At 46.4% G+C, this 21553-nt stretch overlaps 1 protein-coding gene across 2 annotated transcripts in view; it reads left to right on the top strand.

The window, feature by feature from the left end:
* PITX2 (paired like homeodomain 2) overlaps positions 1-21318 on the top strand; it is a 34665-nt gene extending 13347 nt beyond the window's left edge. Inside the window, exons 1-3 of one of the 2 annotated variants that reach the window (XM_084855865.1) lie at positions 11780-12672; positions 14937-15142; positions 19628-21318. In XM_084855865.1, the coding sequence (XP_084711991.1) occupies positions 12420-12672; positions 14937-15142; positions 19628-20191 (1023 nt within the window). In that variant the 5' untranslated portion in view covers positions 11780-12419 and the 3' untranslated portion in view covers positions 20192-21318. Of the gene's footprint in view, positions 1-11779; positions 12673-14936; positions 15143-19627 lie in introns of those variants that run through there. The other variant, XM_084855866.1, reaches the window with a different exon arrangement.
* The last annotated feature ends 235 nt before the right edge of the window (positions 21319-21553 follow it).

Here is a 21553-nt window from a genome sequence, read left to right as displayed (position 1 = left end):
ACTGAAATTAATAGAATCTGTAGCCAGAACCTCTGTGTGTCTACTCGGACGTGAGCCCTACGGTGTTAAGCAGGACTTGTTTCCCTATTGAACACTGGGGCAATCAAGTCTCTAATCCAGCTGCACAATGTTTAAGGATGTAATCCTATACACACTTACCTGGGAGTCCCATTGAATTCAATGGTGGTTACCTCGCAGTAGGCAAGTGTAGGAGTGTATTGTAAATGTAAAGTGAAAGCAGCTTTCGAAATGCTAAATTTTGTCTGGATCCCCTCCACTGCAGGAAGGCCACTTACAATCCTAAACACGATTCTTATTAGGGGAGTAAGTTGCATAATACTCAGTGGGACTTGCTCCTGTATAATCATGTTTAGGATTGCACTGACAGCCAAGAAGCCATCCCAATGGCATTCCGCATAATTTAAACTGCAGATGGAACCTATTTTCAAGGCAAGTTTTATCCCTGAAGGTCATGTGAAGTAATAATAAATAAGCAAGTACTTTTCAGTTTGTGCAGAGTCCCTTTTCCTGGGAGTAGCCACGGTCGGACTACGTATGCCTCTGATATTAGGAGCCTTGGTCTTCAGGTTTCCATGCAAACTTTGAGCTGTTAACGCATCTTCCTTCAGAAAACTTGGAGTACTGCATTCCCAAACATGCTTACTAGGGAGTAAGCCCAATTGAGTTCAACAGGACTTACTTCTAAGGAAATACGTTCAGGTTTTCACTGTTAGGAATAAACCCCTTTGAACTCAAGGGAACTTACTCCTGAGTAAATACACATAGGATCGAGCCACTCTGTGAAAGGATTTGGATTTAAAGAGTAGGGATCTAACCAAAGTGAAATCCCTTTGATTCTGATAGTTGTACCTCGCTTTCAGGGAAGGCTATTTTCCAAAGCGGTTTACAATTGCAAGGTACAGTAACTGTGCGTGAGTGAAAGGAATACTTGCAGCTCATCATTCTAGCTTCATTCTGTGCTTTTTAATAAACAGAGGAGAAACAGGTAGACATAATCTAGTAGTAGATTATCTTTTCTCTTGGCGCAAAAACGGGTGCCCCCGCCGCCGTTTTCGATATAATCTGTGTCTGGTTCTAAATGTTGGATAGTTTAGCTGTACGATTTGTTTAAAAGAAAACAAGAAAAAGCAGGTTGAAAACTGACTCTATAGCGCTTTGCGAGTTTGTTTCATCAGCCAAGGCAAGTTGCTGGCTCCTGATTCCATATGTTATTCCAGGAGTACCAGAGCTACGGGTGGAATTGCTGGAAAGAAAATTTGATAATACCCTAGGCCACGGGCTGTCTCCATCTGGTCCTGGCAGGGAGAATGTGCTAATGATCCTACTACTAGTGATTTTGATCTGCCTAGTACTAGGCCCATGGGTACCCGGATATATGTGCTAGGCCAAACCAGTATATGAGCAGAAGTGGGGTTTGGGAGTAATATCAATGTAGGATTTGTAATCCGTGAAAGTATATTGAAGTCCATAGACAGACCACGCTGAGAAATGAGTGAAATAACAGCTTAAAGCAAGTACAGCTGATGGAGTGCTGATTTTCGACTGGGGCCGGAGTTCAAATTCTTACTCCATCGTTAGTTCATTGGTTGGAAGGTAGGCAAGAATTGCTTTCATCGTTTGACCTGGTGCTCTCCAGATGTTTTGGACTTCGTTGTTCAGTCGTTCAGTCATGTCCGACTCTTCGTGACCCCATGGACCATAGCACGCCAGGCCTTCCTGTCCTGCGCTCTCTCCCGGAGCATGCTCAAGTCCATATGTTTTGGACTACAATCCCCATAATCCCTGACCATTGCCCATTCTAGGTGGGGCTGATGGGAGCTGTAGTTCAAAAACTTAGAGAGCACCAGGTTGTCTACCAGTGGTTAGATGAAGATCTGTCAAGTCCAACATTGTCTACTTCTGGCCATGGTCAACCAGATGCCTCTTAAAAGTTCACAGGCAAGCCGGACATGTATGAAGCCATCTCCTGTTACTTTTCCTCCAGCACCTGGTTATCAGAGCTATACTGCCTCTGAACATGGAGTTTCCACCACACTGGCTTCCCCCCCCCCTTTTTTTCTTTCTCTCTCTCTCTCACTCTCTCTTTTTTTGACCTAAGGGTCTTCACTGTCGTGAAAATTTACATGAGAAAGTACTTTGCACAGATGAAAGTGCTTTGGGTAATGGTGACGATGGTGGTGAAATAGTTTTATTGGATTCAATCTAATGTCTTCGGAATTATTCGCAGGACGTTGTGTAGGGAAGGGAAAGAGACACTCCGGAAGTTAAGAAGGGTTGAGCGTAGCTTTATTTCATTTTATTGAAGGCTTGAGAGGGATCTCCAGGACGGAGCTGCTGAAGGATTTAGAGAGGAGCGAGAGAGTGGAGGCAGGAAGAATGGTGGAAGAAGCAGAGGAAAGAGGGGGGGTCCTATTTCCGACGCCGAACAAGGCCACTGTGCTAAATAATGAGACTTGCCTACATTTCCGGCCCCCACAGTCTGATCCCATCTCCGACTCGCAGGACCAGCTGTGCCACCGTCGAATCCAACGACGTTGCCTTCCAGTAATATTTCAAATGGAAATAACACATCACCTATGGTTCCTCTCTCCCTCCCCGCCGCTCTCTCTCTCACACTCTCTCCTCTTCTTCGTGATCACTGGACCCTAATATATGCAGCCGTTGCTAGATCGGCGCCGGGGGAAGGGGAGGGGGGATGTAGAACGAAAGCTGCAGTCGTGAGCAGGAATATACTAGTGGAAGAATCCGATGTCTCCTTAATCTCACGTAAAAAGCTTTGTCGCCTTCCTAATATTGACTGAATGGGTAATTAATGGCTCTTCATCTAGGCGAATAACCGGTCATCCGAGACAGGCGAAAGACAACAAGCCAAAGGTAAAAAGACAACTGGTCTAGCCAGAGACTCCGAAGAAGCGCCAACGGAGTAATTTAGCAGAAAGAGGGGCGCGCAGGAGCGGGAGGTTTGGGGAGATCGACGGGAAAGTGGAGGAATAAATAGTAGGGCTGGAAAACACGACCACGCTGACGGAAAAGAAGAGCCTTCTATTTTTCCTTTCTCTTTTCCTTCGATTCCCAACTGCGGGTAAAAGGGTAGGTCTGTTTGTTTGTTTCTCACTTGCCCAGAGAACATTTAAGAGAAAATAGGTTCTTCCATCCCGTAGTGACGACTGTGAAAACAGAAAGAGGAGAGCCTATTTATCCCAGATTAATTAGTGACCCCGGAAAGTGATTTCCAGGAACACCCACGAAGGACCGCTTTGACAAGGGATGGTAAGAAGCCTTTTTGGTCTGGAAGGTGTGAATGTTGTTAACACGGGATCTAGATCTTGACAAAACAGGTTTTACCTAAGAATGACAGAGATAGTGCCTGTGTGTATGTGTGTTGCATCCAACTGGAACTCTATTGGTGAAAAGGGACAGAAAATTTGCCTGGTTGAATCAATATTGCAAGAGGTTCATTTCACTTTCTGCTGGCTCCACAGTTGGAGTATTGCCGTTGGATCAAGAAGGGCAACTTTTACCACTGGTCCCAAACGACTTTTCTGGCCTCTGCAGACGCTACCAAAGGCAAAAGTGTTGGCCAGTTCTCATAAGGGGGGCGGGAGATTGGGGCAGCATTCAATTTGTGTTACAAACAGCCCACTCTTGAATATAGGGTTCCACAAGCTGTGATCCTCCAGATGTTGGTGAACTGCTACTTCTTTTATTTATTTATTACATTTCTATACACCCCAATAGGTGAAGCTCACTGGGCTATTTACAACAGTTAGAACCATAAAATACAGCACAACAAAACATAATATAAAACTTTAAGAGTTTTAAGCTACAGTATCAAACCAAAGCAAAAACTATCAGCGGTGTAAAGATTTAAAAATAAAAAATAAAACAGACTTAAAAACAACAGAAACTGAAAGACTAAAATGTCCGGGAAAAGAAGAAGGTCTTTGCCTAGCACCGAAAAGACCACAAGGTAAGTGTCAGGAGATCCTGTCTGGGAAGCTCATTCCACAACCGAGGTGCTACAGCAGAAAAGACCCTGTCCTTAGTACCCACCTGCCTCACATCGTTTGTCAGGGACACCTGGAGGAGGTCCTCTGAAGATGATCCTAGGGTCTGGGTAGGTATACATGAGAGAAGACAATCCTTCAGGTAACCTGGCCCCATGCTCTTTGGGGCTTTGAATCATCCCTCAAGATTGGCCAGGCTGGCTAGGGCTGATGGGAATTGGACTCAGACCTCCCCACTTTAATATAACACAATTTGGATGTCCTTGCATGTAATGCTCATATGTGTTTCTGGGCTGTGCTGCCCCTCCTCAAAACTGGCTTCAGGGTAAGGCACACTTTGAGCTGGACACAAGGCTGGTGAAAATAAGTTGGCCATCCCGGATCTGGTGCATCGCTCCCACAGGGCTGGATCCAGACTTACTCATACTTAGAATAAAACCATTGAAATCAATGGGTCTGAAGTATCACTAACTTTAGTCCCACTCCCACCTGGTTCAGTGGGTCTACTCTAAGTATGGCTGAGTCTGGATCCAACTCATAATGTGCATGCTCGCTCTTTGTGGCACATTGCCTTCTGGATTGCCTGGTCAGGTATGGCAATATTGGAGGCAGGATTTCTTGGACCCGTTGGCTCCATCCCTTGCAACGCTGTGGTACTACCTCCCCCCATCCTGTTTTTATTGAAACCTATTAGAGATCAACTCCCAACTGAGCCCTAAGGACGGCTCCAATCCTCTGGGAAGGTCTCCTGCGCAAGCCCCAACTGAAACGAACAGGAATTTCGAAAGATCACAGGCGTTGCTTGCATCTTAGCTTTCTTTATGCACATTGAAGTTTTCCTTGGATGAAGGACACCCTCTCCCCCATACTCCAGAATTCTAGAGAGAATTCTCACGTCCAGGCGCTGTGGCTGGGAGTGGCGCCGAAGTCCCATTCCACCCACCCATGCGCACATTCCAGTGTGAAGCCACCGCAGCGCACGGTTAGGGAGAGCCATGCATAACTTTTCAGAAAGCTGGTTCTTTGGCATCCTGACGCGGGGAGGGGCGGCCTGTTAGTCTACCTCATGAGAGGACTGTGGCGGGAGGTAAGCAGGAGACCAGCGGCCCCCCCCCCCCACACACACACACACACTCACTCCCATATTCCATGGCTAGGATAACATAGGAGTTCAAATTTTGAAGCCACACCGTGGAGATGCAGGGTCAAGTCAAGAAGCTTACTGGGTAATGTTGGACCTAATCTACAGGTGTGTTGTGTGGATAAAATCGGGGGAAATGGATGCCATTCTGACCCTCTTGGAGGAAGGGTGGGAAAATAAATACCATGTTTAGATAATTATTTTATTTATTTAACAACACAACCCTATGCTTATTCTGAGGTAAGTGTGCATAGACTTGCAGCCTTAGATAGTATGCCTTTCAATAATAATACGTTGTTGTTATTGTTGTTGTTATTATTATTATTATTATTACATCAAAATTCTGATAGTTTGTCCATTGTTTACTGATTTCTGGAGAAATTTCCTAATAGTGTAAAGGGAGGAATTCTCTCTGGTCTGTACTTATCACAGAACTCAGTCTGTTCTGTTAAACCAGTTAAGACGAAATATTATGCTTTAATCCGAATCAATGGAACTAATCTGGTTTAAATCCCACCACTTCAGTTTAACTAGTCTGAAGTTCGAGCTGTACATCCCTTTATATGTTAATTCTTACCTTACGTGAATTGGATCCCATTGCAACGCTAGTCCGTTTTTTTAAAATAATAATAATAATAATAATAATAATGAGTAATGTTGTCTGTGTTGGCTTTTTATGGATTCGTTTAGGAGTATCAGCTGCAGCTGTCACTGAGTGTCACTGGGCTGCATTTCTGAGGTTCTAAATACCACATAATACACGTATCATAGAAATATCAGAAAAATAATTAATATTCCCAAGAATAACGCGAATGCCAAAACATAGGTGTGTTTGTAAAAGGGTGTAAAACAGGTCCATTAATCAATCCATGGGGGGTGTCTTCTCGGTTACTGTTGTTTTTAAACTTTCATATTACAGAAATTGTCCCAAGATTAAGGTGAGATCTGAAGAGTCTCATATTTCTTGCGCCATGTTGGAAACCCCGGTTTGAAAGATGGCTGGATGGGGGTCTTTATTAGCCAGGGAGCAATGAACGCCTGGTTGGTTCTCTCGACCCTTAAGTGACGCCAGCGTCGTAGTTAGCAAGAGGTGATCGCTTTGTTATTTCCCTTTGAGTGGAAGAGTATCGAATCAAGGATTCATTCATTCGGTTAATCGATCATCAGCGTTCCAGGCTTAGAGAAGGCGGGTTGAAAGCAACAAGCGTGGCGTTTGGGAAGTCGTCTTGAACTGGAATGACCGTTGGCTTAGTGTAGACCCTGGCTGCTGCAAAGTAAGGAAGGGGTGTGTGGGGAGAGTGGCTAAACCCATCTCAAGGCACAGTAAGTTCTCTCTCGAAAGAAAGCGTGCGTCGCCATTTTATATAAATTTACTCAAAAGTAAGCCCTCGTAAATGAAATGGTGAGTGTGTACAGGACTGCAGCGTAAGACAGGATCTAGCAGGAACCTACCCTGCGTAAACCTCAACAACAGGAATGGCGTCCCATTCGTAACCAGGGGTTTGCGCAAGAGAACTTCCCTCTGGTTCCTACCTTCGTCTGCCATTCTGTGCACACTCTCCATTGAGTAAGTGCCAGTGAACAGAGGATCGCACTGCGTGGGGGATAGATCACGAACAAATCAGAGCGGGGCGAGGAAGCCTATGGGAGAGCATAGACCTGGGGTGATAGATGATCAAGTTAAGAAATCAGGACAACGGCCTCTTACAGAGGAGCCCACAGAGCGCGATAATGACCGCCTTTCGCCTTCCAAACCAGAGGGTGGCTCCGGCCAATCCGAACAGCAAAGCTCAGTCGACCCACAGTCCCGGATCTAGTTCTGGACAGAAGAAAATGGGGGCTTCCGTGAAACTGTTTTCCAGCGCCGCATATACACACCTTTAGTCCGCAAGCCACACTTTTCTCGCTCCTGAGCCTCCTTTCACGATCAGCGACAGTCCAGGCAGAATGTCCCCTTCTGGCATCTGCCGATTCTTGGGCCAAAGATGGGAACAAAACTCCTGTCTGAGCCCGCTCTGGAGAGCCTAGCCTAGCCATTTCATCCCGAGGGAACTGCAGGGAACTTCAGACCTAGCGCCCGCTCTGGGGGCTAGCGGAACGGACCATAGCTCAGGAGGAGTGGCCCGCATCCTTCGCCTGCAGGAGGACGCCTCCAGGGGCCATCAGCAGGTGCCTGTGATGCGATGCGAAAGGCCTCCGCCCGAAACCTTGGAAAGGCAAGGCACCGCCAGTCTGGGCAGACAAGACTGGGCAAGATGGACCAGGCAACTTCTTCCGTTACTAAGACTGGCATACGTTCGGAGCTGGTGACCCAACTTTGAGAGGGCTTGTAAATAATACAGATATTATTAACACATTTTTATTACGTTTGTACTTTAACATTTTTGTTCTTGTTGTTTTGAGGTCCTGGTCAGTTTATGCCTCCGATATATCTTGCCTGGGGTTTGTGCAACCCCTACTCCGGCCTTTCAACCGATTTAGGAATGAAATGATGAGATGGGAGGATCTCCAAGATGAGAGGCGGTGCATCGCCCAATGTCCAGAGAAGACGAAACCACTAACCACCACGGTTTCCATATAGGCAAACGCCCAGATAATCACATCACTCCACCTGGACCCTCCAGTCTGACTAGGCCTTTTTTTCGTAGCTTACTTAGCTGAACAGTTAATCCAGCTTTGACCCATTTCACTTGGAAGATTTCATTGATTTCACTTGAAAGTTCTTGGAAGCCAGTTGCATAGAAATCAACGGGATTTGCTTCCCAACAATCCTACTTAAGGGCAGGGAAAATGTTTTGTTTTGGTTTGGTTTTTACTTCAAACAAAAGAAAATTATCATTTTCTCCTACTTTACACAAAAATGTGTACATGCGCTTCTCTTTGTCTTACCTTTGAGCTCACAATCCTATACACACTTACATGGGAATATGCCCCCTTGCCTTACTTCAGAGTAGACATGTATAGGAGTATATAGCATGGCACTTACGTGGAGGTTGGTCTCCCTGCTAGGTAAAGGTGTCTAGGGTGGTACCCAAATGCAACAGATAAAATGATTCCTTAATCCTTCCCTCTCCCTCCCCCTGACTGTTTAAGAATATTATAATCGCCTTCTTGTGACTACTGAGGTCATTAGCCAATCTGTCTCCCTCATATCTTTTACCTCCTTATGATTTTTGTAGTAAAGGGATAGGTCATATTTAGGCTTACTTAAAAGGCAGATTAGTTACCCCTCAACACGTTGTAGCCGCTTTATAATATGCTCAGTATTAAAAAGGAGTTGAAATGCATCTTTATGGGTTGAAAGGTTTTCATCCTCATTAGTGACCGAAGAGGGGAGAGTAGTTATTGCGGATTACATAATGCGGGTTCAAAGAGCTTGTTTATCTGGCAATAGAGAATTCTATCTCTCCAGCTTTCCCCCTCTTCTTTCTAAGGTTGCTTTGTTGAAAGTGGAGAAAACCTCCACCTTAGAACTTGGGAATGCGGGGGAGTCTTGGATCCCCCCGTCCCTTCGCTGGGCTTGGAGTGGCTGGTTGGCTGGTTTCTTCCTTTAACGGCGGCCATTGATTAAGAAGGACTTCGGGGGATTTACATGGAGTGTGAACCCCCTTAGTAGCCCCGGGAGGTTAAGAAGAAACTGGGATATGATCAGTAAACAAATTGTGCAGAAAGGCGCTGGATTCTTATTGACTTACTTATAGGTCATCTGCTGCTGGTGCTGAGGGAGAAACTATTTACTTTACACATATACTTTATGATCTTGGGGGAATTAGAGGAAATTCAATAAGAAAACTGCTAGAATCGTTTAAAAACCCCTATTTAAAAGACTTAAGCAAATTAGAGTCTTATCAGATTAAAATCCACTACAAATGTAACCGTATTGTCTCCATCCAAACGCTGTGGGGTCTAAGGAGTGGAGTGTGTGTGTGTGTGTGTGTGGGTGTGCGCGCGCGCGCGCGTGTGTGTGTGTGTGTGTGCGTGCACGCGGAGACAGAGTCTTTGCCAAATCTCAGGGATAAACCACGTCATTTAAACACCGGATAATGAGCAGAATGTAAATTAATTTGACCTTCTTTACCAACAGACGGCTAAAATAATATGTAGAGTTTAGCGATAAGTAAGTGAGATTGGGAGAGAAAAGGTACAGACAGAACAACCTAGCGAGGGACCGTCCCCACTCAGAAAGAGGGTGGTGGGAATTGGGCTTTGGTTTAAGAGGAGTACCCTCAGACATGCTGAATGATTTCCCCATAAATTGTAATCAAGGTGATCATTTGGATCAACTAAGCCTAGATATAAATGCATTCCAAAGGTAAATTAACACGTGTTAGTTATGTCTTAACGAATCTTCAGCTTCACTGTGGTAGTCAGGATGGTGACATCATGGCCAGGAGATGCTTCTGCTCGGAAGTAATTAGACTTCATAATTACTTGATAATTGTCTATATGGATAGGAGAGGTGGTTATTCCGAATTAACTAACTTGAGAATACATGACTACGATCTCATGTATATGGTCCTTCCGCTGTCTAGACTGGATCTCGCCAGTGTGAACGTTCAACATTATGGGATCCTATGGAATCCATTGGATCTGATGTATTTTCTATCCATTTGGTTTAGGGGAGACATGAGGGGCTCTTATTTTAATCCTCCATCGATAGAGGAGCCACTTCCTCTCGTTGGGGACTCTGAAGGGACATTCTGGTCAGGCAAATGATCCCTAAACAGGGTAGAACACTTGCTGGAAAAATTCTGCAAAGGATTCTATTTTCATTACCCTAAAGTTTGTAATAGAATACCACATGTTAAAAATGAACACCAAAGAACCTTAACAAATCACGTATGCAGAGCCTGATAGAAATATTAAGTAACAGCAGCATTGGTTGGACTGAAGTGTATTAATCGAATAACTGTGTGCATGTGTAGCTCAAATTCTTATGGTATAAAAAGATAAGTCTTATTGTCCTCATATCAAAATTGTGACTTGGGGTGGGCTAGGGATAATTCCAAGAGGAAAAAATGGAACTAAAGTTTTCCTTAGCAGATGGCTCAGTAAATAATAAATTCTAGAACCATTTATTTGGATATGTGAGTGCTATTGATTTAAATAACACTGATCTGGTTGTAAGTATCAAATTAAACAAGTATCAAGTTAAACATACCATCTTGATCATTTTGTCTATTTCTATGGATTTTCCATTTATCTTGTTCTGATTTTACTTAATATAGGCTACAATCCTAGATACACTTACCTGGGAGTAAGCCAAGGAGACACTTACTTCTGAACAGACTGAGTAGGATTGTGCAGATAAATTACATAGTTGTAAATATTTCTGACAAATACCTTTTGGAGATTAAAAAAAAACTTAAGAGATACACATTGGACTTTCAGTTTAGGTGGATGGGATGTTAATTTTTGGCTTTAATTAATAATGAAAAATTATGGGACTGACAGCCAGATGTTATACATGTTTATTTGGAAGTAAATCTTTCCAGTGTATTGGGCCCTAGGCTGAAATCATATACCCATTTACTTTTGAATAGACATGTATAGGATTGCACTGTTCCTTCTAATGCCCCACACTCTAACTTCACAAATGAATATATTTAGGATTGGGATGTCAAACCCTAAACTATAAAAAAACAAACAAACAAACAAACAGGAGAAATATGAAATAAATAGATAGTTTAAAAGTTTGTCTGTTTAAAAACAGAAAAAGACTGGGTACATAAAAACATTTTTACATTTATATTATGGTCGTCTGTCAATATAACGTATTTTCAACAAGTAGAAAGTCGAATTTTCTAAAAAGGCCATTTTAAATTATCATGCTTGCGTGTTGTCAATCTGGTATACTTTTAAAGCAGTTTTAAAATGAAAAAGCAAACAAACAACCACCTCGTGATTAAGAGCCGTTTAAACATTTGTGGTCTTAAGAGGCAAGGTTTTCTCACTCCTTCAAATGGTAATCTCCTTTTAAGGCTTGCCGTTGGTTTGGGTTTTTTACTTTGTCTCCTTAAAGTAAGTTGTCTCTTCTGAGTCATTTAAATAAGGTTTCTGAGATGGCGGCGAGAGATTCTCTTGGCTGTATTTCTTCTCTTTAAGTATACCTCCCACCTTTTAATGTAGTCGAAAATCGTCACTCAGGGGGAGTGATCTGGGAACCTTCTATTGGGATATGCAGGGGCTGCCATAGGTTTTTGGAGGACACATGTAGATACTTTCTAAATAAAGGCATTTTGAAGCGCTGTGCAGGTTGAAAGTTAGATAAGAATAAGAGCAACAAGAAACTTGTTTCGGCCTTGGTTGTCTTTCTCCTACCCCTGTTTTCGAAATTTTTTTCTTGGCTCCCTTGCAAAGCCTGCATTTTACGATAAGAGGACCCGACTGCCGGGGGTGGGGGGGGAGAGGGAGGGCCGTTTAATTTAGCCCTGCCCTGCATTACTGATAGGTTGGTCTTATTATAGCCTTCGCTCGGGCGTAGCGCTTCCTGATTGGCCACGAGCCGCGTCACTCTTGGCCTCGGCGGCGAGTCTAGAACGCGGCGGAGGCAGGAGGGAGGGGAGAGCCGGGGGCCGGGTGATATCACTGCCCGGGGAAGGCCGCCTCTGGGTTTAAGATCCTAGGCAAACGGGGAAGCTGGAGAGGCGCTGCTCGGGTCTACCGCTCGCCTGGGCGCAGATCTGGGCAGGAGGAGACGGAGAGCCGCCGAGAGAGGGGCTTGCGTCGGGATGCGCCGCTGACTGGGGTCTGGCTTTTGGTCTTGCTGCCGCCGCCGCCGCCTTGGATCTAATCCGGTCTACCTGCGCCTGTCATTCTGGCCCAGCCCGCGACTCCTTGGACAGCCTGGGGGTTATTCATGGTCGGAGGAGACCGCCTTGGGAGTATATCACGGAGGGTCCCTCCGGTTTTCTTCGTCGGCCGCTCTTTTCGCTCGCGGGGGCTCATGCAGGGCAGCCCGTCGGGGGACTTGGCGGGGGGCGGGCGGGGGGCGCTGTTGCCCTGATCCCTCGGACCGGACTGGCGGCCGCGCGCGCGGTGAAACTGACCAGGTGAAACTGACCAGGTGAAACTGACCAGCGACCTTCTCCGGCTGCCGCTTCGGCGACCCCTCTGCCACGGACTGCGGCTGTCTCCTCCGTACCACCCCCCACCCCACCCGCGCACACCCAAACGCACTCCCACCCGCAGCCCCTGGGTTCTCCGCCAGCGTGCAGCGCCCGGCAGTTCGGGCTGGCTCTCGTCGCCCGATGAACTGCCTGAAAGAGCCGCTGAGCTTGGAGCGACTGGGAGCCGGGAATAAACTGTGCTCCACCTCCCCCTCTTCCGCCTCCTCTTCCTCCTCCTCCTCTTGCCACCACCACCACCACCACCACCACCAGCAGCCGGCTCTGATCATGGCTTCAGCCCTGACCCCCGGGCAACCGCGATCGGCCTTGGAGTCTGCCAAACACCGGCTGGAGGTACATACCATCTCCGACACCTCCAGCCCGGAGGCCGCAGGTAAGACTCTCTGCCGGCTACACCGCTTCTGCCCGTGCGCCAGCTATCACCCCGGGTGTCCCTTTCCCCGCGTGATTCTTCTGAAGGCAGCAACTGGGAGAGTGGGCTAGGGCCCCGATCCTGTGCTGGCGTGGGAAGGGAAGCCAGAACATGTATCAGCTCCCCACCCCACCCCACCCCCACCAGTGGTTACAGATGGCACCGCTTTCGAGCCAGATTCTGGGAGGCATTTGATTGCGCCTTTGATATCGAGAGAGAAAGAGAGCGCAGACCCCGTGTCCTACCTCCAGGGACGATGCGAGTGTTTGCCACAGAGAGACTGCCGCCTGGAAGCGAAGGCGGGGGCGGGGGCGTTCGTGAAAGGCAGCCAGGGTGACAATTGCTACAGGGATTTAGCCTGACCGTCTCGGTAGAAACAGCGGCGTAAACGGACTCCTTACTCAGAAATCTGTTTAAGAACAAACAGGCTCTTGCTGCACGGAATCTATGGGATTTAAACCGGTTGAACCTCCTAGGTTTCCAAGACACTAATCCTATGCTCAGTTTCCTTCCAATAAACCCCACTGAACACAGCGGGAATTTCTTCTGAGTTGCATAGGTAGCATCGGGCTTACTTCCCAGGAAACATGTCTACAGTCAGCAGCATATCGGCTTCAACCGAAGTATTTGGGCTTAAGGCTGGGAATAAGTCCAGTGGGCTTACTTCTAAGTAGACATGGATAGGCTTTCACTACATCTGGCATGTGATAGGAAGGACAATTTCTCATTCAGTCCAATCCTAGTCGGAAGTAGATAGGCCTGATTTAAATAAATTACATTTGCTTTTAAGTAAATATGCTCAGGAATTGCTGTCTTTATGTGCTAAAGGGGCCTATAGATCTATCTACTAGAGCTAGAATGCATGTGCTGTGTGAGGTAGAATGTCCATTGCAATTAAGGTGTGACATCTCAACTTCTGAGAATGTACTCTGCATCCGAAGAGATTTTACCAGGCCATTCAGGCACGTATTAACTTCAATGGGATTGTACCAGTGCTAGTGGAAGGAAGACCAACCCACCAGTTTAGTATATAGTATTTAGGTAACTTCTGGATGCCCTATCCCTGTATCAGCACAAAGGCGGACGTGTCTAGATATGCAAGAGTGTGCGGTATAATTACCATTCTCGTTGAAATCTTGATATGCACTTCTGATGATCTTCTCAATGAATGCAGAGCTGTGGGAGGTTTTAAAGGTTTGCATGTAGGCATAGCTATACCATACAAATGCAGTATAGATCATTCCTGTTGCAAAGTCTGTGGCTAGATAGTGTATCCTATACCGTATATCCCACATTACAGAAGTTCTGTCAGTACAGAGTTGTATCTGTCAGGAATAACAACTTATGTACTATTTGGATGTAAATGTTTAATTGCCCCCCCCCCGCTATATTTTCATTGCAATCTTGAATCCATGTCACAGTCATACTAACATATGAAATAAAAAATTATATATCTTAAGCACTTTTGGGGGAGCAACATAAAAAGAGCTGATTCTATTTCTCTGATTTAAGCCCATTCTTCTCAAAAAAAACTTTCCCGAAAGTAAGGGAACGTCCACATACTTGAGGAAGCTGCTTTAAGATTTGTGGTATTCGTCTCCTATTGGTACATACACACTATTAAAAGGAAGAAGAGTGGACAACGTTAAAAGGAAGCACTCTGGATTGAAACTGATGTACATTCTCAATGTCGTCTACATCTACTGGGAACTACGTGCCATTGATTTCAATAGCGCTTTGGGACACAACCTCGATTCTCGAGTCCGAAGGACGTTTACTTGTCAGCTGATATCAATAGGATTTCCTATTGAGTTTGTTTGTTTCATGCGAATCCAAAACGCGTTGATTTTGACGCAGCCCTCCCCCCCACGCCCCCACTCGGTATTTCCAAGGAATTTCTTCCCTCGCCTGTTTAGGATCGCAGCCTCTGGACGGGGCTTGTATACTTTCCGTCTTTTTTCAAAAGTGATTTCTCTTGATTTCGATGGAACGGGATGACTTCGAAGTAAGGGAACCTTAGCATGGCGGCTGTTTCCATTGGCTCGCCTCGCATCCCCTGCGGCTCAACATAGTTGCGAATGGCGCGGACACGGGCACTTGACTCGTGAAGCGAGGAGGCCAAGCGGTTTGGATCACTCTCCTTTTCTGTTGCCCTCCCACCCCACCCCACCCCACCCCACCCCACCCGCGACAGGCTGTTGATCGGAGCCTCCTTTCCTTTGCAGAAAAAGACAAAAGCCAGCCGAGCAAGAATGAGGACACGGGCCCCGAGGATCCGTCCAAGAAGAAGCGGCAGCGGCGGCAGCGGACTCATTTCACCAGCCAGCAGCTGCAGGAGCTGGAGGCCACTTTCCAAAGGAACCGCTACCCGGACATGTCGACGCGGGAGGAGATCGCCGTCTGGACCAACCTCACGGAGGCCAGAGTCAGGGTAAGCCCCGAGAGACGTGCTTTTGGGGGCCGCCGCCTGGGCGGGAAGGGAGTTCGGGAGGTAAACTGCAGTGGCAGCGGCGGGCGGGCAGGCGAGGAGGAGCGAGGACCTCGCTTGGCTGGCGCACTGCGGCCGCTTTCGGTTTCGCCTCCTGCGAGGCGGGCCTTGGCCCCGGCGCAGCGCCTCGCTGTCAGGCAGAGGCAGATTGCCAGCTCCTCGGGATATGATGGATGGCCTCGGCTGTGCAGCGTGTTCTGAACGAGATGCGAACGAGCAGAGGGGAGAGTCGCCAAGAAGGCGAGCGCAGGGCAAGCTCCGACGTGCGCTCAGCCGCAGATGCACAGTGCACGAGGCCTCTAACTCCGTCCCAAGCACCCAGGACGTGCTCTGCCCTGCATTCTTCGCCCCCCCCCCCCGGCTTTCACAACTACGGTGGCTTCCTTGCCACCGCCCACCCCCTTCTCACCTTAGATTTATGGCTCCCTCCAAGTGCTAAAATGCTGCAGGATCGTGCAAACCCCTCTCGGAAAACGAGGGCGTGCAGATCCCCAACAAGGAAGTCCTATGAAAATGAATGGAGCTCACTTTTCAGGAGGGCTGCTGTTCTAAACCCTGTCCCTACCACAGAAGGCCGGGGGCCTTAAACTTTCAGAGGCACGTGGTTTAAAAATCGGACTACCAAATATCTTTAGGATGGGGCGTTAGGCTGCAATTCATGGCTTTGTTACTCTAGAGCAGGGGTAGGAAACCTGGTACCCCTTCCAGACCTTTTAGACTACAACTCCCATAAGCCCCAACCTGCACATCCGATTGTCAGGGATTATGGGAACTGCTCAAAATATCTGGAAGGCCCAAGTTGCCTATCCCTTCTCTAGAAAGAAATGCTATGTACTTAATTAGTCCGAAGTCAGGAAGCTGGGAGAACTGAGGCCTTGGGCTGCAATTCTAAGCACTTACTTGGAAGACACTTCAGTGAAATCAGTGACATGGGGGAATGGTGATCAGAGTGTCTGTTTCTTTGTGTGTGTTTTAAAAAAGAAAAACAGAAGAGAAGAGACATGCTGCTGATGCTCTGCCTCCTCCTCCTCCTCCTTCTTCTTCTTCTTCAATTTTAAGCCATGAGGATGTTTGGAAGAAAGTGAGGGAGAACCCCCAGACAAATGTTGTGCAAAGCAATGAGATTCACTCCCCAAGAAGTGTGAATGGGATCCTAGCATAATTAAAACCTCAGTAGATAAGCACTTGGATGAAGGTTCCACTCAAATCTGTGTTTCTTACTTCCAAGCAAGTGCTTTTAGGACTTAGGCATACAAGTGGAAAATATATAGCAAGAAAGAAAAATGCCTTAACAATATTGAAATTGCAGTGCAAAGAGTTCATTGGATTAAATCAGTGTGAAATGCATATGTTGCCTTTGTTTTGAGGAATCAGGTTTGCTACAGTGATCTGGAAGTAAACAGATCCCAAGGATTTTAATTAAAAATATGGGGGCTTGGGCTCAGCTGTTTAGTGGAAATAAACAATGAGTAATTAAAAAAAAAATCTAAAGACACACAGAGGAACCTGGTCATATTAGCTGTTGACTCAATTCACACTGACTGCCTGTTCCACAACTCATTTAAACCGAAAAGCTTGGATTTGAGCTGATCTGCAGCACGATCCGGTGCAGGGTTACTCAGAAGCAAGTCCTGCTGTTGTCAGTGGGACTTACTCCTGTGTAAGTGTACATAGGTCTGCATTCTTAGGTTACAGTCCTAAATACAGAGGAATAGATTGCAATTCCCAGTGAAAATAATGAAATGTTTAGACAACAAACAGCAACAACAAAGATTTTTGTGGTACTGTAAAGACTAACTAATTAATTCTGTCATGAACTTCTGTATGTACCTTACTTGTAAGTAAGGAAGCTTACTCAGGATTTTATGACATTTTGGTTGGTCTTAAAAGGTATTGCCTTCTGTGGCTTGGTTGTTGTTTTTAAATGGACCAACAGAGCTACCTTCAGTGTGTGTGTGGGTGGGGGGTACACACACACGTTTAAAATATACTAAGTGTATTGGAAACTAAGAGAGGAATGCAATTGGAGTTAGTGGGATTTGCAGTTGTCTGCTCATGGTTTGTTTGTTTGGGTTTTTTACTCAAAAGTAAGTCAGGCTGAATTCAATGAGGTTTAGTCCCAAGTAAGATGCGTGGGATAACAGCCCCGAATGCCTAAAATCCAGGCACGTCGACTTAATGAGTTCGTGAATCAGACTTAGTTCAGACTGAAGCAATGAACTGGAAGAGTTCAGCTGAAAATGAGGTTGCCGGTTTGTGTTTAAAAGGCTGACTCCATTTCCTTAAGAAGCTAGTCGTGTGTTTGTCTCAAGCCTCAAACAGTTTGTCTTCAACTCTGGATTGTGCAGGCCCTAATTTTCAGGTTTCTTTTCCCCTCGTTTGAAATCCGAAGCGGCCATATATGTGTTTGGTGAATATATATGGAAATTAATCCTCGCGAGCCGGCTGGGATATTGGTTTTTGTAGGTGTATGTAGCATGGCGGGCGTAAGGGACGGAGGGTCCAGTTAAAAAGAGAGATTTGAAACGTAAAGCACGGGCTGGGTAAACAAAAGCGGAGTCCCACGACGGTGCGAATCCACATAATAACTTTGCAGGCGGCCGGCGGGCAAATCAGACGGCGGGATGTGGATTGGAGAGGGACACACGCCTTCGCCATTGTCTGGTCGGCGGAGGCGGCTCTCGTTCTTAGCACGTCGCGAAAGGACAAACTTTGCCAAAAGCGCAGGAGGACAAGTTGGGGTGGACGTGTTTGGCTTTTACTGATGATTAGCACATGAAAGAAACTAGCCCCTTTAACAAGCTGTTGAGGTAAAGATTTATTAGGGGTTCCCCACCTATTATTATTATTATTATTATTATTATTATTATTTCGTGTTCTTGTTTGTGGGAAGAAAATACTGCTGGGTTTTAATTGCAATCTATTCCTAGTGGGGTTGGGGGACGATTAAAAAATACTGACTCTTTAGAAAATGGGAGAGAAGACTAAGTGGATAAAGATGGGTTCTCTTTTGTACATTAGTGCCTCTTGGGATTTTATTTTATTTTATTTTTGAGGCGGGGAGCCTTGCGGTGGAGGGAGGGGGGAAGTAGCCTGTCCCTTTTGTTCACGATCTCTACTAACAACAAAATGAATGGAGTGCGAAGAAAATGAAAGGGGTAGCACCAAATCAGGGTGGAAACCAAGGGTAGATATATAGGATGTTTTCTTGGCGATGTGACAAAGCTTGCTATGAATTATCCGAACACTTGGACTATTAGAGCTATTTGGGCCTATATAGGTAGATAAGGCCAAATCAGTCTCGTCCACAACTCCGTTAGGCATTTTTGTCACTTTGAGGTGAACGAGGTTGGCACACTCCATCGAGAAACCTATTCCTTGCATGCAGGGGAAGTGAGATCAAAATGTGTTTTATTATCCCAATGTAAATCCAAGCGTAAACCGGCTTGTTTACCTGGCTATAAATATGTTAATACAGTCGGAGAGACAATAGTCTGAGCGCACCATAGTTTAGCATGTGTGAAGTTTGCTGTACTCCAGCCGAAACAGATTTACTTAGAAGTCAGTCCCGCTGACTTAAGTAGGAAATCAAGCAAACATGCGTTCAGCCGGATCCTGTGCCCGTTTCGTGGGTCGAAGTCCCAGTCAGTTCAATGAGGTTTAGGCCTTAGATCGGTGTTTAGAATTCCAGCCGGGAGCGCGATCTGATGTTCCACTGCGTTCAGTGAAGCTTACTTCCGAGTAAAGACAGGGAGGCGTATAGCCGCGAGACCCCCTTCTATGGATGTTTACTTGCAAGTCAATCCCAGTGAGCTCAACTGAAGTCCCTCCCAAGTAAGAGTAAGGAAGACTCAGACTCGTAAGGATTTGCAGTGGCGGCACCAGAAATATCTCTGGGGGAGGGAGGGAAAGAGAGCGAGCGAGCAAAGAGCATTTCAGGGGGTGGGGGAGAGTTTTGCCTCACCTGTTAAGCAAATAACGGTATATTTCAGCATGGACGCTCCCATCCTAAACCTATTTTCTCCGAAGAAACCGTAACTGATTTTTTTTTTTTTTTTTGGTGGCGTTAACTTTCAAATAAGGCGGCTTGGGGGGCTTTACTGACAATGTCCCGTTTACGACCCAGCTCTAATCGCCTGCAAAAAGTCACCCCGAGTCAAGTCACCCCAGGTCGAATAGTGGAGGAGGTGGTGGGGGAGGACAACAAGCTACTTGTCTTCGGGGGCGCTTGGTCCCCGCTTCTCCCCCCGCCCCCCGATTCGCCTGTCGGGGACTGGACTCCGGGCAGCTCCAGGTCCTTGCCGGGTCGCCTCGCGGTGGGGGCGGGGGCGGGGGCGCTCTGCTTGGCTTTTCCTTGGGCCTCCCGCCCCAGTGACCGGCTTCTCCTTGTTTTGTTCTCTCCCCCCCCCCCCTTCATCCCCTTCGAAGGTTTGGTTCAAGAACCGCCGGGCCAAGTGGCGGAAGCGGGAGCGGAACCAGCAGGCCGAGCTGTGCAAGAACGGCTTCGGGCCGCAGTTCAACGGGCTGATGCAGCCCTACGACGACATGTACCCGGGCTACTCGTACAACAACTGGGCGGCCAAGGGCCTCACGTCGGCGTCGCTCTCCACCAAGAGCTTCCCCTTCTTCAACTCCATGAACGTCAACCCGCTGTCCTCGCAGAGCATGTTCTCGCCGCCCAACTCCATCTCGTCCATGAGCATGTCTTCCAGCATGGTGCCGTCGGCGGTCACCGGCGTGCCGGGCTCGGGCCTCAACGGCCTGAACAACTTGAACAACCTGAGCAACCCCTCCCTCAACTCGGCCGTGCCCACGCCCGCCTGCCCGTACGCGCCGCCGACCCCTCCTTACGTTTACCGGGACACGTGTAACTCTAGCCTGGCCAGCCTGAGACTCAAAGCCAAGCAGCACTCCAGCTTCGGCTACGCCAGCGTGCAGAACCCGGCCTCCAACCTGAGCGCCTGCCAATATGCCGTGGACAGGCCCGTGTGAGAGGGGAGGGCGTCCCCTGCCTGTCGCTCCTCCTGTCGTTGTTCTTGTCGTCGTTCTTGTTGTTGTCCCATTCAGAAATAAAAAATAGGGGGGGGGGCAGGCAAATTTCTGAATGGACGAGGGAAACCTCGCTTCCGCAATCCAAGGACTTGAACGTTCGAATCCAAAGTAATTGGGCACTATTGGGGGGCGGGAGGGGAGAAAAACAAACAAACAGCAACTAGACAACGGAATTAAGTCAAAGTATAAACAAGAGAGGGAAGGGGACGGGGGGGGGGGACAAGGGAAACCACTGAAATTACTGAGTTCCCTTGTTTTCAAAGGATCTTCTCGGCTCCTGTTACCTTTCACTTAAAAAAAAAAGTATTTCCAACAGTACAAGGACATATATTATAAATATATATATATAAAAATACGGACAAACATTTGACTGGATATGGTATGACATTTTAATGTTCCTATAAGCTTGTTATTTTTTATGTTTAGCATTGTTAACATTAAAAGAAAAAAATGACAGGAAAGGATGTATATATATATCGAAATGTCAAATTAATTTTATAAAAGCAGTTGTTAGTAATATCTCCACAGTGTTTTTAAAAGTTAGGCTTTAAAATAAAGCATGTTACACAAGAGATTAGGGATTTCTTTTCTTTTCTTCCGCTTGCGAGCAAGGGAATGTATATACTAAATGCGACACTGTATGTTTCTAACATATTATTATTAATATTATTATTAAAAGAAAAGGTCCCATTGTGTGAATATCAGTTTTAGAATAGTACCTCTGGTGGATGCAATGGTGACTCTGAAACTGCAATGTAAAACATACCCTGTGTATAACATTTCGTATAATATTAGTGTTTTTCCTTTTCAGACAGCATTGGAAAAAAATGTGTTTTCTTTCATGGGAGTAAAATATACTGCATACAGTTTGGTCTGTATTTTTTTTTTAATGAGTTTAATTGCACCAGGGAATATCCCTACTGTTTGACTGAAAGATGATACCCAAGGCCCGCTCTTTGGGAAAAATCTGTACAGCAACAAAAGTCACTTGCAAGTAGAAAAGTCAAATCCGATGCCCTAAAGTTTTATTCTAAATATGTCAATGGTGCAGCCATAGAAACAAGCACAAAAGAGAAAGAAAGAGAGAGAGAGAGAGAGAGAGAAAGAAAGAAAGAAAGAAAGAAAAGAAGAAAGGCCACCGATAGACATTCCCCTCCTGAAGGAGTGAGGTGCGACTTCTGGTGTCAGTGACTGCACTAATAAACCTCATAATGGGCACGATCCATCTAATTCAGCACTGTACAGTCCCCCTGACTTCTCCCGGAGAGATTTAAACAAATGCTTACGACTGCAGGCCTAGAC

This window comes from Heloderma suspectum, chromosome 5, assembly GCF_057233095.1.
Source record: "Heloderma suspectum isolate Gila_16-S chromosome 5, 16-S_ref, whole genome shotgun sequence".
Classification (NCBI taxonomy): domain Eukaryota; kingdom Metazoa; phylum Chordata; class Lepidosauria; order Squamata; family Helodermatidae; genus Heloderma; species Heloderma suspectum.
Note: the sequence above shows the minus strand (reverse complement) of the source record. Positions and strands in the feature narration are given on the sequence as shown.